Source organism: Aulonocara sp. 'chitande type north' Nkhata Bay, linkage group LG2 (assembly GCF_057382095.1).
Source record: "Aulonocara sp. 'chitande type north' Nkhata Bay isolate Kocher_YH1m ecotype deep benthic linkage group LG2, A_spYH_male_GT1.1, whole genome shotgun sequence".
Lineage (NCBI taxonomy): Eukaryota > Metazoa > Chordata > Actinopteri > Cichliformes > Cichlidae > Aulonocara > Aulonocara sp. 'chitande type north' Nkhata Bay.
In genome coordinates this window covers 9,477,888-9,490,133 of record NC_141345.1, presented here as the reverse complement: position 1 = coordinate 9,490,133, position 12,246 = coordinate 9,477,888, and the positions used below count along the sequence as shown (strand labels likewise).

Below are 12,246 nucleotides of genomic sequence, written 5' to 3'. Positions count from 1 at the left end.
AGAAGTGCACAGCAGCTCCCGACATTTCCAGGAATTCACCTTTGCTTTAACTCAGTTACAGCTCTGAGAGGCCATTGATAATGTACTCTGTTAGTTATGGTGAAAATCTGTCACTGTCTGCTGATCAATAATGTATTATCATATATCAAGTTTTGGAAATGAACCTGCCCAGAAGTTCATTATTGCAGATGAAGGTGAACTCCACCAGAGAAGTCGATTGTTTTTTGTTAGACGACTCAGGGAAATTGATCACAGGAGAAAAATATATATGTTATGATTTGTTATGAAAGGAGATGCAAGTAATAAATATCGGCTACGAACAAAGAAACACCCTGAGGGCAGACGCATAAATGAAACAGTTGCTTTAATTCGGCTGAGCAGTGAGTATGCTAACTGACAAGGGATGATTTCTAGGACTGCTTTTGGCAGTGCTCTAGTGCAAATCTCACCCCGCCTGCTCTGCTCCAGGTCTGACCCCATCCCTGAATTGTGAACCCTAATGACCAAGTTCACAGCAGGAAGGCATAAAAGACATCTTTGTCCCTCTGGGGATCAAAAGAGGATTATTGAATCCTGAATTATGTGCAGCAGTTTGCAGCAGCTAAAGCTGATAATCTCCTTTGTTCACTCCCATCCTTCACTATCAATTGCTGATGTTTAATACACCCAATAGATTTTATGGGAGCATTCCCAACTCGGAAAAGAAAGCCCAACGGTGTGCCATCAAATAGTTTGATCCCTTCATTTTGTGTTACTGTTAGCTTGTAGAACAAAGGTGAAAATAATCAGGATGGAGGAGATTTTATTGTGTGAGTGACAGCAAGGTTCAGTTTTTGATGTCCAATTTTGCAGTTTGCAACATTCAGAGGCAATTTGAGGCTTTTGTGCTTTTGATATGTCAGCAGACTAATTTGCTTCATCTTTGGATCTGCTGTGGAAGTCAAATCAGAACGAACCCCTGGGAGATCCTGGACAACAATTCTGGGTAAAAAGTGGAAACACGCTTTATTTTATGCTCGAAATGACCCCAAGTGTCACACATCTGCTTTCTCTGGTAGTTTATTATTTATCTTTCACAGAATTCTCTCTTAAGTACAAAAGGAAACATGAGGGGGACATTCTGGGTTGCAGTGCAGTCTACAATATTTTGATAAAATCCTGTAATGATACAAAAAATCTGTTTGATAAATATGAAGCTTTGTCTTTACTTCAGAGTGCTCCAACACCATTCAATGACTTCTTTAAACCAAAAAATTAGGAATTAGGAAAGAATTAGGAATAAGTTTTAAAAAATCAAGTCTTCTTAACCAGTCAATGACGTATTTCTTTAAATAATATAAATCAAAATGACATGGTAAGGTTGGATTTTTGTTTTGCATACTCTTTGGCTGATAACGTTGCACTGCACCATCTCATCCATGTTAGTAGTTCAATTAATGTGAATAATCACTGTATTTCATTACCCTGTATTTATACATGTGTAATGACAATATAGTTGAATCCTAATGCTAATCCGAAGCTGCTCTGGATGAAGTATAGACTAAAGGTATTATTTACTATTTTAAATATATCTTTTGCATTTTTGGTTTTACTTAACGACCAACGGTCTAAAGTTGCATGAATTTGCTCTGCATGTAGGAAAATTGGAGTTAGACATTAAATGTTCATTTAAACAGACTGTTAGGACCTCCAATTAATATATTTCACTTACCAGTAAATAGTTTCTGTAATTTTATTTAAAATGTTTTTATTGATTGCCTCTTTAATCCTTTTAATTTTTCAGAGTGTTCCAACACCGTTCACTGATTTATTTAAACCAAATCTGTAATCCTTAGGAATAAGCAAGAAAAAAAAATTAAGTCTTCTTAACCAGTCAATGTTGTGTTCTTTGGAATAATATTGATCAACATGACATGGTAGGGTTGGATTTTTGCTTTGCACTTTTTTTCTGCAGCAGAACAGCCTATATGTAATGTTTCTCCTTCTTTTGTTAAACACAAGTGTTTAACATAATAGCATCAGTGGTGGGCATGGATACATGAAGATCATGAATTTTAAATAATTAATTAACTGCAGCAAAGCAGTTTGAAATGAGTGAAATGCAGTCTGAAGTTCTTGTGCTGTCTGCACAAGAACTTGGAGGGAGCATGTGTTTATATGACAGTATCATCAGCACAAAGACGTACTTTTGCTGGAATATTAGAAAATAAAATAGGTCCCAATGGTCTAAATGTATTTGCATCAGAATTTTAGTGAGAGTCAAAACTGCATCTAATTCACATTTATCAGGTTAAGTATCCACTTAAATGTACATTATATTCATGAACGGTGCATCTCGTCTTTTTCACTTCAAGTTCGACCTTGAACTTGAACCCAGGCAGACGTTCATTTTCTCTTCATGCTTTAAGTTCTTAGACAGAATCAGAATTTGTTATAGGAACTCGCAGGGAGGTCTGTAATGTGACTGTAAATACAGATGACAGCCGGCACTGAGTCACAACACTTACACAGCTAATGAAAGCCAGAACTAGACTGAAGTGAAATATCACTCCAGGTAACATGACATTCGTGCAAGTCATTCTGTCACGGATTTGTTTTTCTGGCCATCTACGTGAAAGCTGACCTTTCATTTAATGAACAAACCACCGAGGTCAGTTTGTCCTCTTTAAAATGTCCCTCCTCTCCTAGTTTCCACTCTACCCCTTTAAAATACTTCAATTTAATATCAGTCTGACATCCGCTGCCTGAAATCACTTAAGAAAGCCATCGAATGACCTTCTCTAAATTGCCAGATTTCAACATCAATTTATTTCATGAACTGACAGAGTCGGATTTAATTTACTCTGAGACATGAAGGAGGTGAGCAGGTCGGAGTACGTCCCGCTCCCAAAGAGAAGAGATCCCGACATACAGCCGCCTCGTCAAGGCCAGCTCAAGGTTACCTTCAAGCAGCAGGTGACTGTTTCCACTCATGTTTCCATTTAAAAAAAGATTTTTATTGAAAATAGAAATGTACAGAGGAAAAGGTCACTCTGCACATTTCATTCAGGATAGAGACTGAAGGCTGGCGCTTTTGTACATAATAACGACACGTGCAAGCACCCGCAAACAACGGAGGTGATCAGTCTGTGTTATCATAGGGAGGCAGATGTGCAGCTGATCAAAAAAATAAAGGGATGCAGTTTGTTTCGCTAAGAAGCTGAAAACCTGAAGGTGCTTTATTTGTTGCAGCAGCGATTCAGCAAATGAAGCCATAAAAAAACTGAGTGACCCTTCCTGCAAATTACCCCCGATGCTTGATTGGCTTTAAATAACTAAACTGTCAACAGAGAGGCATCTAATTCTCTTTTTCCTGCTCCAGCACACCTTTAAGATCACAAATAACTGTATAACTGCATCTGAAACCAAATATAAATAAATTTCCCTCGAGAAGACTTCATGACAAACGTATGTTTGTTCCAGTTTGTTCCATGTTCCAGTTTTAGGATGATTAGCTTCTCCTTTTGTAAAAATAAACACATCGATATGTGTGGACAGAGGACAGCCGTCCCCAAAGCTTCCTATAAGATTCTGCTGTTCCAACGACCTCCCACCTGGTAGAAAACCAATACGGCAGACATGTCGGCGGCTGTTTCGATGCCTGTCAATCACTGTGAGTGACTGATTGGCATTCCCTGCTGGTTTGTGCGTTGGCATTCTCTAAATGCAGCACTGACCCGTTTGATTAATCGTTCCTGCTCGAGCGGTCAATAGAAGCAGACGATGTGCCGCAGGACTGAGGAGCACGTGATGTTCAGCTCGTGCACTTTAAGTCTGTTCCAGCGATTCAGGCTCAGATACGGTGTGATCGTTCATGGGTAACGCACAGCAACATTGCTGGAGGTTCTGAGCTCCTTTCCATACAGAAATCAAGAAATTAAAGGGAAATATATTTTTGTTATTGGGGTTAAATGATGGAGTGATGCTGATAGAAGAATAAAAATACAAGTATTTTTTGAGGGTTATATGTGAGAATATTGTTTATCAGTTTGTTGGCATTTTCTTTTCTGCTATTTAATATTAAGAACATACCCCGGGCATAAATCTCTTTGCTTGAATCCAAAATTTACAGCTCACTTCATGCAGTTTGTCCTAAAATGTGCTGCAAGAAATTATGAATGAGCTTTCAGCAGTAGCTCAGCATCTCTATGAAATTACTGTGATGACAGAATACGAACCCTAAATGATTTTGATAAACCTGTAACTCAAGAGACAGAATAACAGATTGAAATGTTAGCCTTACTGTGGACATTTACAGTATGTTGTACTTTTACTACATGAGCTATTTAAACTGCTACCTTTAAACTGCAGTTTCTCAAACGTCCAGCTGGGGCTCCAGCAGTGACTCAGTTCCATACATCTCTAATTCCTTCATAACAACTATGCAGACACCATACATATACAAACAATAACTTATTAGTTTACATTAATTTTAAGGTTTGATTGACAGCTGTAGCCAATGAATAGGCTCTTTGACTCTGCTCTAGTATAAGTGAAGCATGACTTTATTACTAATGATAATGTTAATTAATAGGTATTTGTTCATGCGCTGCACCTGCACAGTTTATTGAAGCAATGAGATAACAAGCGTTGGCTGATAATGTAGCACTGCACTTTCTCATCCACAGTAGCAGTTCAATTAATGTGAATAATCTGAAGCTGCTCTGGATGAAGTATAGACTAATAGTATCATTTATTATTTTAAATATATCTTTTGTTGCATGAATTTGCTTTTTATGTAGGAAACTTGGACAGCAAATGTTCCTGTGCGCTTTAAACAGACTGTTTATACTTTTATTTAAAATGTGTTTATTGATTGAGTCTTTAATCCTTTTTTAAAAAAAAAATTTTCTATCATAGATTTTGTGCCGACTGTCCACATTAATATCCGAGCTACGCTGTGTTGGTACTGACTGTCATTTCTAGAACCTTCCTAATATAAACAACGAATTGTTCATGAGATGAGGAATGACTGAATCTTAGATTGGACAAACCTTCACGGGTTTACAGTTGTAGCTGCTGTTGCCACTGATAAAGTAAAATAGTTTCTTCCAAAACATTTTAGTCCCAATTTTCTTAAAAACGGCAACTGATTAGATTTAAAAAAGGAGACTTTTTCAGGGAAAAAGGACATTATCTCGGATTTGAGCCTAATGCAAGATGAAACAGGTCGTTAGATGAATGTTTCCTGCAGGTCCAATCTAAATTCCTAGCTCTCCTCTGCTGCCTGTTTGATGAATACTACGAGTGTGGACAGAGCCAGTGAGTGAGCGAGATATGTGCAGGCATTAAATGTGTATTCATCAGGTCTGGCCCCAGCCATTGACGGGCTAATCAATGTTTAGTAATGAGGCTGAATGTGGAATGAGGTGTGGGGGGGTGTGTGGGTCAGGATGGAGGAAAGAGATATCAATTAAGCAGGGAACTGCAGAGTCCAGGCGTGAGGAGCTGAGACGGCAATATCCCAACTCTGCTTCATTAACTAAACAGTGTGCACTGAATGCAAAACTCCTGCAGCCCCCTCCTACAAAAGCACCATGTCCCTCACGGTAAATGGTCGCCTTATTCACTGGAAAGTAGTCACTGCAGCAGGTAGAAAAACACTAGTGATACTCGACATAATGAAATCCAGGCGACGTGCAGGGAAATGAGATCCACGTGTGATGCAATAAAACGAAACGTGCAGGAACCTGCAGGCTGGGAACGCGCACAGGACCCAAACACGTTAGCAAATAATAGTGAGAGATAATATTATAATATGCATTCAGCGTAAATTGGAAGAAACAGCTGGTAACTATAAATAGGCTCCTTTTCAGTTTCCAACATGCTGCACAGAATCAGAAAGCCGGCTCGTTTAACTGTGACATTGGAAAGTAGAGTGCAGTTTGAAGCACTTCTTGTGTTTTCCACCAGTTAAGGCGCTTCATACTTCTGCTCTGCACAACTGTCTGCAGAAACTACTGTATCATCTACGGGATTTGGAGAATGAATATGTAGTTGCATTGAATAAGACTTGAAACCAGCCGCTGAGACCATTTTTACTGAGCTCACAGAGCAGTAGACTCTCATAGACTTCTATACAATTGGACTCATCTTGGCAACCTAAAAAAAAATCTGTGTTGGTCATCTGGTCAAGAATACTTCCAAAGCAGTAATTCAAATAATAATGATTATATAATGGAGGGTGAAGACTGATTTGAAGTTTTTCAGCCCCAGTAAAACTGTTCAATCTAAAAAAAAAACCCATCTGAGCATCGTCACCTCCATGTCATCAGCTGACAGAGTTTCATCATCTGCATCACCAAAACAATGGCTGCCACTTCCTGTTCTGGTCAGGTACATTTAGCAGGTTTGTGAAAGGGGGACAATGACAAACAGGGAGCCGGCCTGGAGATGACCTGGAGATCTACATGAAAAATATGTTTGCATTGAATGGCTGACAAAGTACTGTCTCTGAATATGTTTTATCCCATCAACAGAAACAGTGTCCTTACATTTTTCCTCTTTGGCTGTATTATGTACAAGGAGCTCGATTACTGGATGTCTGTTAATGAAAGAAGAAAACTCACAATAAGCGATTGTCTTATTGAACCAGTGAGACAAATGGGAATGTGGATTTCCAGGATACAAGGCTGCTCCGAGCCGTTTGAGGTATTCACAAACCTCACCATGTCCCCTCCACATACTGTCTGCTATGAGCAACACCTGCTTTAACATGACTGTCAGAGAGCACGTGACTCCGACAGGCTCCTTTCCCCCAAACATGACCGCTGACACCATAAACACACATCGCCCGCTAGTGGTCGCTGTTTCCTCTTTTACCGTCCTGTCTGGATTCACTGCAACTTAATTCAACTTCCTTTACATGCTCAAGAGCAATGAGACACGCAACCCGAACACAACTTTCATAAGTTTGCACATGAACGCCCCCCTCCCCCCGCCCAACAGTAGGGCTGCAAAGCAATAAAAATGCAAATTCATATTTTCCATTTTCTGAAAAGCAATGACACACACGTCGTTATTTTGCACTCATGAAGTCCATTTCATGCTTCTGCTTACCTGAAAAACACAACCGTTTGCCACAAATAGATCCCCAGCACGTTTAGTCGGCACATTTTTGCCAGTCTCATTTTGTTTAGAGGGGAGGGGGAGTGTGTGGAGGTGGTGGGAAGGGGAGGAGGGGGGTCACGCTCTGGAGAGGATGAAGTCCCCTCCAAAAAAAAAAAAAAGACCAAAAAAAGCCTTTAGTGGAAGAAGAGAAGGAGGAAGATGAGGGTGAGAGGGGAGGGGGGGTCGCGGTTCTGGTTTATGACCTCCAAGGTGAACCGAAAATGTTCCACCTTTTGTGTGTGTGTGTGTGTGTGTGTGTGTGTGTGTCTCTGTGTGTGTGGGTTTCAGATCCCGGAGTCGCCGGTGCCGAGCCGCGGGATGCTCATGACCTCAGTCTCCATGAAATCATGCTGATGTCCGCTCTCACGCCTCCACGCAGGAGGGTTTTTTGGGGGGAACAATCCACTAAATTCGCCAGGAGACTGTGTTCAGGACCACGGACAGAGGCGGGCAGTGGGTACGGAGCTCATCCGGGTTCTGGTTCGGGAGGGGAGGGAAAAGGGGGAAGAATAGGGGGGAGAGAAGGGGGTGGGTGGGGGTCTCGAGACGAGATCACGGGATCCTGTCAACTGAGCCACAGTTACATCCAATCACTCTAAAGTCCAGCGCGTGCGGTCCGCGGCGCCGACAGCGGGAACGAAACACATCCCCTCCGGTTCCTTCAGCAGTGGGTCTGCGGGAGGCTCACGCTCTCAGGAGGGCTCGAGAAGAGTGCACGTGCGCTTTATATTCCCCAAATCCAGCGCGAGGACAGAGCCGCAGCTTTCCTCACCCACATCCTACACACGTCCCGGACCCGCACGGGGCTGCTGCTCGGAGAGGAGGGTCTGCAGGTGGAGCAGGTGTGCCTCCTTTTCTCCCTCTCCTCCTCCTCCTGCTGCTCGGCGGCGGCTCCCCGGGGTGAGCAGTAGTAGTAGCGGTCTCTGCAGCAGCCCGGCTCGGCTGCTCCCATTGTCCGCTGCCGCTCAACTTGGAGACTCACCGGCGGCCGCCGCTGCGCTCCCGCCCCAGTACCAGCACCGGAACACCAGCTCCGCTAAACCGAGAGAAAGAACAAAAAGCAATCCCGTCGGAGTGTCGTTAACGTGCTCGCCGACTCGTGTGGACCCGTTCCATGGCGGAAGAGAGCGCGCACACACGTGCACGGAGGTGAAACACGGAGGCGGACACAGCCTCGTGCGCTCTGGTCTGCTTTCTTGCTGCAGTCATTTACCAAACTCCGAAAAAGCCCCTCACCGCGCACGGACACGCCCACAGCGTGCCCCATTGGGCTGCGCGGGGCTGAAGGACGCCGATGACTGGCTGGGGGAGGTGTCACTAGCTGGGTATGAGCTTCTGCCCCTCATACGTGGATCCCCTGAGGAAATATCAGCGAACTTACTAAAGACTGAGCGTGCAGACCTTTAATATTTGTAAAAGTGATAAATCACGTGTCTGTGATCTGAGTTACGGGAAGGGAGAGGAGCCCTCACTAAAACACACCGAGCTGCTCCTGCTGAACTGAGGGAGGAGGCAAAAGCTCACACTGTCTGATTTCACAAATCAATGAAACAAATCCGTGAGCAGAAGAGATCAAAGTTTTAATCTGATTCATTTTTATGTTCTTATCATGATCGAAGGGCCTTCACAGTGCATCCGTTTCACTGTTTAAAAGGATTAACTTTCCTCTCCCCAACCAGCCGCGACAGATGGCCGCCCCTCCCCAAGCCTGGTTCCGCCAGAGGTTTTTTTTCTGTTAAAAGAGAGTTTTTCCTTCCCACTGTCGCCAAAGTGCTTGCTCATTGGAGGTCATATGATTGTTGGGTTTTTCTCTGTATGTATTATTGTAGGGTCTACCTTACAATATAAACCTTGAGGTGACTATTGTTGTGATTTGGTGCTGTATAAATAAAATTGAATTGAATGGAGTCATGTCTGAATATGACTTATTAACACTTTGGTACCAAATACATGTCTTTGTTTAGTGTTTCTTTATTTGCCATAAGGTGCTGCAGCTTTGGTGAACTCCTCTTCACTCTTTTAGATGAAATTGATCCTGTGACGTGGCTTTGATGCAACTCGAGATGAAATTGGAGGGATTTGAAGTTTGGAGGTGCATGAGGAGGCAACTGTGAAGGGGCATCGCGGGATCATCTTTTTTATGGGCTGACTGTAATATGTATTACTTTTTTCTTTTTCTAAGGTGGTTATTCACTTATGTCTGTTTTCATTCAGATACCAGGAGGACCAAACAAAGATTTTGAGGCTTTGTAGACGATCCCCTTTATATGAAGCCTTGAGTAAGATGCCACCAAATCAGAATTTAATACCTATAAATGAGCTGCAGGGACTCTGCATCTTCAGATGCTAATGGAAAGCTTCCAAACGTAGCTTTCTTCCTGCCTCAGAGAAAACCGCAGTCAGAATGCACAACAAGTTTATTTTTAGAGGACTGCACGCAAGCCTGTCTGCCTGTATACACCAAATTCCTACTCAAATGGGATGCAATGAATTCCACTTAGGGTTAGCAAATTACCTATTATTATTATTATTATTATTATTATTATTATTATTATTGTTGTTGTTGTTGTTGTTGTTGTTGTTGTTGTTGTTATTATCATTATTATTATTAGTAGTAGTAGTAGGATTATTATTATTCAACCACTCAAATACTGCTTGTAGCGAGTCTTCATTAGCAGCAGGTTGTTTACCACCTGTGATTTTTATGACATGGTGCATCTCATGGTATTGGCACTTTGTTTTACATAAGAATTATTATAAATTAGAGGCTTTTTCAGAATGATCTTATAATTTATCAGCAGAGAGAGTGCAGGCCTGCCTGGGTGGTCATACAGTCAGTAAGATACTCTGAAGTGTCTTTAATCTTGTGCAGTGTAATACTGTAATGTTGTCACTCCAAAAATGTATTCTGTGATTTTAGAGTAACACACACACACACACACACACACACACACACACACACACACACACACACACACACACACACACACACACACAGTCTCTCTCCTCAGGACCATTTTGTCCGAAGTGTCCGCTGGAACGTGACTGTGATTCTAATGTCTGCAGGCACTGAAGGAATCACAAGGCTTAGCGATACTGTGACTGAAGAGCAGACACACACACACACACACACACACACACACACACACACACACACACAGAGAGAGAGAGAGACAAGAATATGATGTCTTCATTAGTGTAAAGGGAAAATTGCTCAGTGTGCAGGGCTCCTACCTCAGGCTAATTTCTGACTAAATAAAGGAAACAGACAGATAGACAGATGTGTCGCACAGGTTGGAACACAGGACTTTGTACTAAATATGAGTATGAATGATGTATACAGCAAACAAAGCTCAGACTCACACTGAGTGTGCTGAGATGTGAAACATGAGTCTGACAGAATTATGCAGAGATTATAGCAAAGATCAGCTGGTCTTCATTTACTGCCAATTGTCTCATTATCAATGCAATGATTGTGGCAATATTTACTACTTGTTTTTGATGTTTTATTCTCGCCTTCAGTTGGTGTCACCTCATTTAGTCTGCACAGGGTCTCTTATTTTGAATTTTCTGTGTCTGACTTCCTGTTGATCTCATCTGTTCTGTGTCATGTGCCTTCTATAAAAACTGAAGATATAGCAGTAATAATACTGCTGCTTTATATTAAGCAGAGAGGAGAGCTACTTGCGTGCACTCCTAAAATGTGCTGCGGCACATCAGGCGGAATCAAGTGTGGTCTTGACTGGAGGAGACCACAAATAGAATTTCTTTATGTAGGTTTGTTTGTTTTTATTGTCCATACTGTAGATTTTCTGCAGAACATCTTTGGGTTTCACTTCAGTACAGTTTTCCTTTTATAATTCAGCAGTATGTGGAATGCAAAGGAAGCATGATGAATATTTAAACCATTACACAGCCATTATAGCTCTTTATGTAAATGTGGAGTAAAGTGCTGTGGTGGTTATTTATAGTCACAGCAGGCTGTAATTGGCTCCTGTTCTTATTTGGAGTGTGTGGACCAACCCAGCTGACCCGTCCCTGCAGAAGATGGCTCACAGCTGTGCTGCTGGAAGGTTGCAGGTTTAAATCCCTCACTGATGAAATCTTAATAAAGAGTTAATCAACTCTTCAAACATTAAACCTCAGGAGCCAAAGTCTCCCAGCACAGATCTCTGAGCAGTGTTTGCTCAGTCACAGTCAAAATTTACAACTATTTCTGACTGGCTCAAGGAAATTTGATTTCACTTGCATTTGTGTTAAACTGAATATAAATGATTGTTCTTCTGTGCACAGCTGCTCCTGCAGTAGATCATGTTTTCCTCTCCTCTGACTCCCTCTGTCATGCCAGTCGCCTGATGGTTGTGTTTCACTACATCTTAAGTATTTACATACTTAGCGTGTTGTCATTCGTGGGTGTCAAGTACTGCTATTTCACCTGCTGCCTGCCTTTCACAGATAAGGCCAAGTTGTCCTTTGGTTGTGGCAGTAGCGAGATGGTTCTCACTTTGTAACCAGCGACATAAAGAACCCTCTGGTGCCATGATTAAACACACAGTTGGCATAATTGTCCAGCATGCAGGGCTGATGTGCAGTAGACTGCAAAACCAACCACAAACAGGAGAGTAAAAAGTGAATCAAAAAAAGCAAAAAAGGTCCTAAAATTGACAGAAGACTAAAAAAAACTTGTGATATATATTCCAACACTGAAGCCCATCTTGTGTGTATCTCTGCAACAGCACTTCTGACAAAACAGCAGGATTTGATCCCCTGAGATAAGAACTCACCGCTAGAACCGAGACATCCTTTAGTGCAACAGAAAACCTCCCAATTTAAAGAGACTGGATATAATTTGGCCTGTCAAACTTCAGCACCTGGTTAGAAGGAGCCGGTGTTCAGTGTTGGCAGGTGAAGTTACTGCAGGAAAAACAAGAAGTCTCCCGATTCAAAGGCGATAGTGGCAAAGGTTAACGGTTGAGTCGTATTTTTGAAGTCCAGGAGTTGTTCTGATTCACTGAGAAATGTGAAGAGTCTGACAGCAACAGCTGTACTCTACAAGGTACAATATGCTATACTTTAATATTTGCTGATATTTGATAT

At 41.9% G+C, this 12,246-nt stretch overlaps 1 protein-coding gene across 4 annotated transcripts in view; it reads right to left on the bottom strand.

Moving 5' to 3' along the window:
* The window catches only part of glra1 (glycine receptor, alpha 1), a 121,716-nt gene extending 114,072 nt beyond the window's left edge, over positions 1-7,644 (bottom strand). For all 4 annotated transcript variants that reach the window (XM_086304932.1, XM_086304942.1, XM_086304917.1 and 1 more), the window contains exon 1: positions 7,099-7,644. In XM_086304932.1, coding sequence (XP_086161058.1) covers positions 7,099-7,169 — 71 coding nt within the window. In that variant the 5' untranslated portion in view covers positions 7,170-7,644. The remainder of the gene's footprint in view (positions 1-7,098) is intronic.
* Between the last annotated feature and the right edge of the window lie 4,602 nt (positions 7,645-12,246).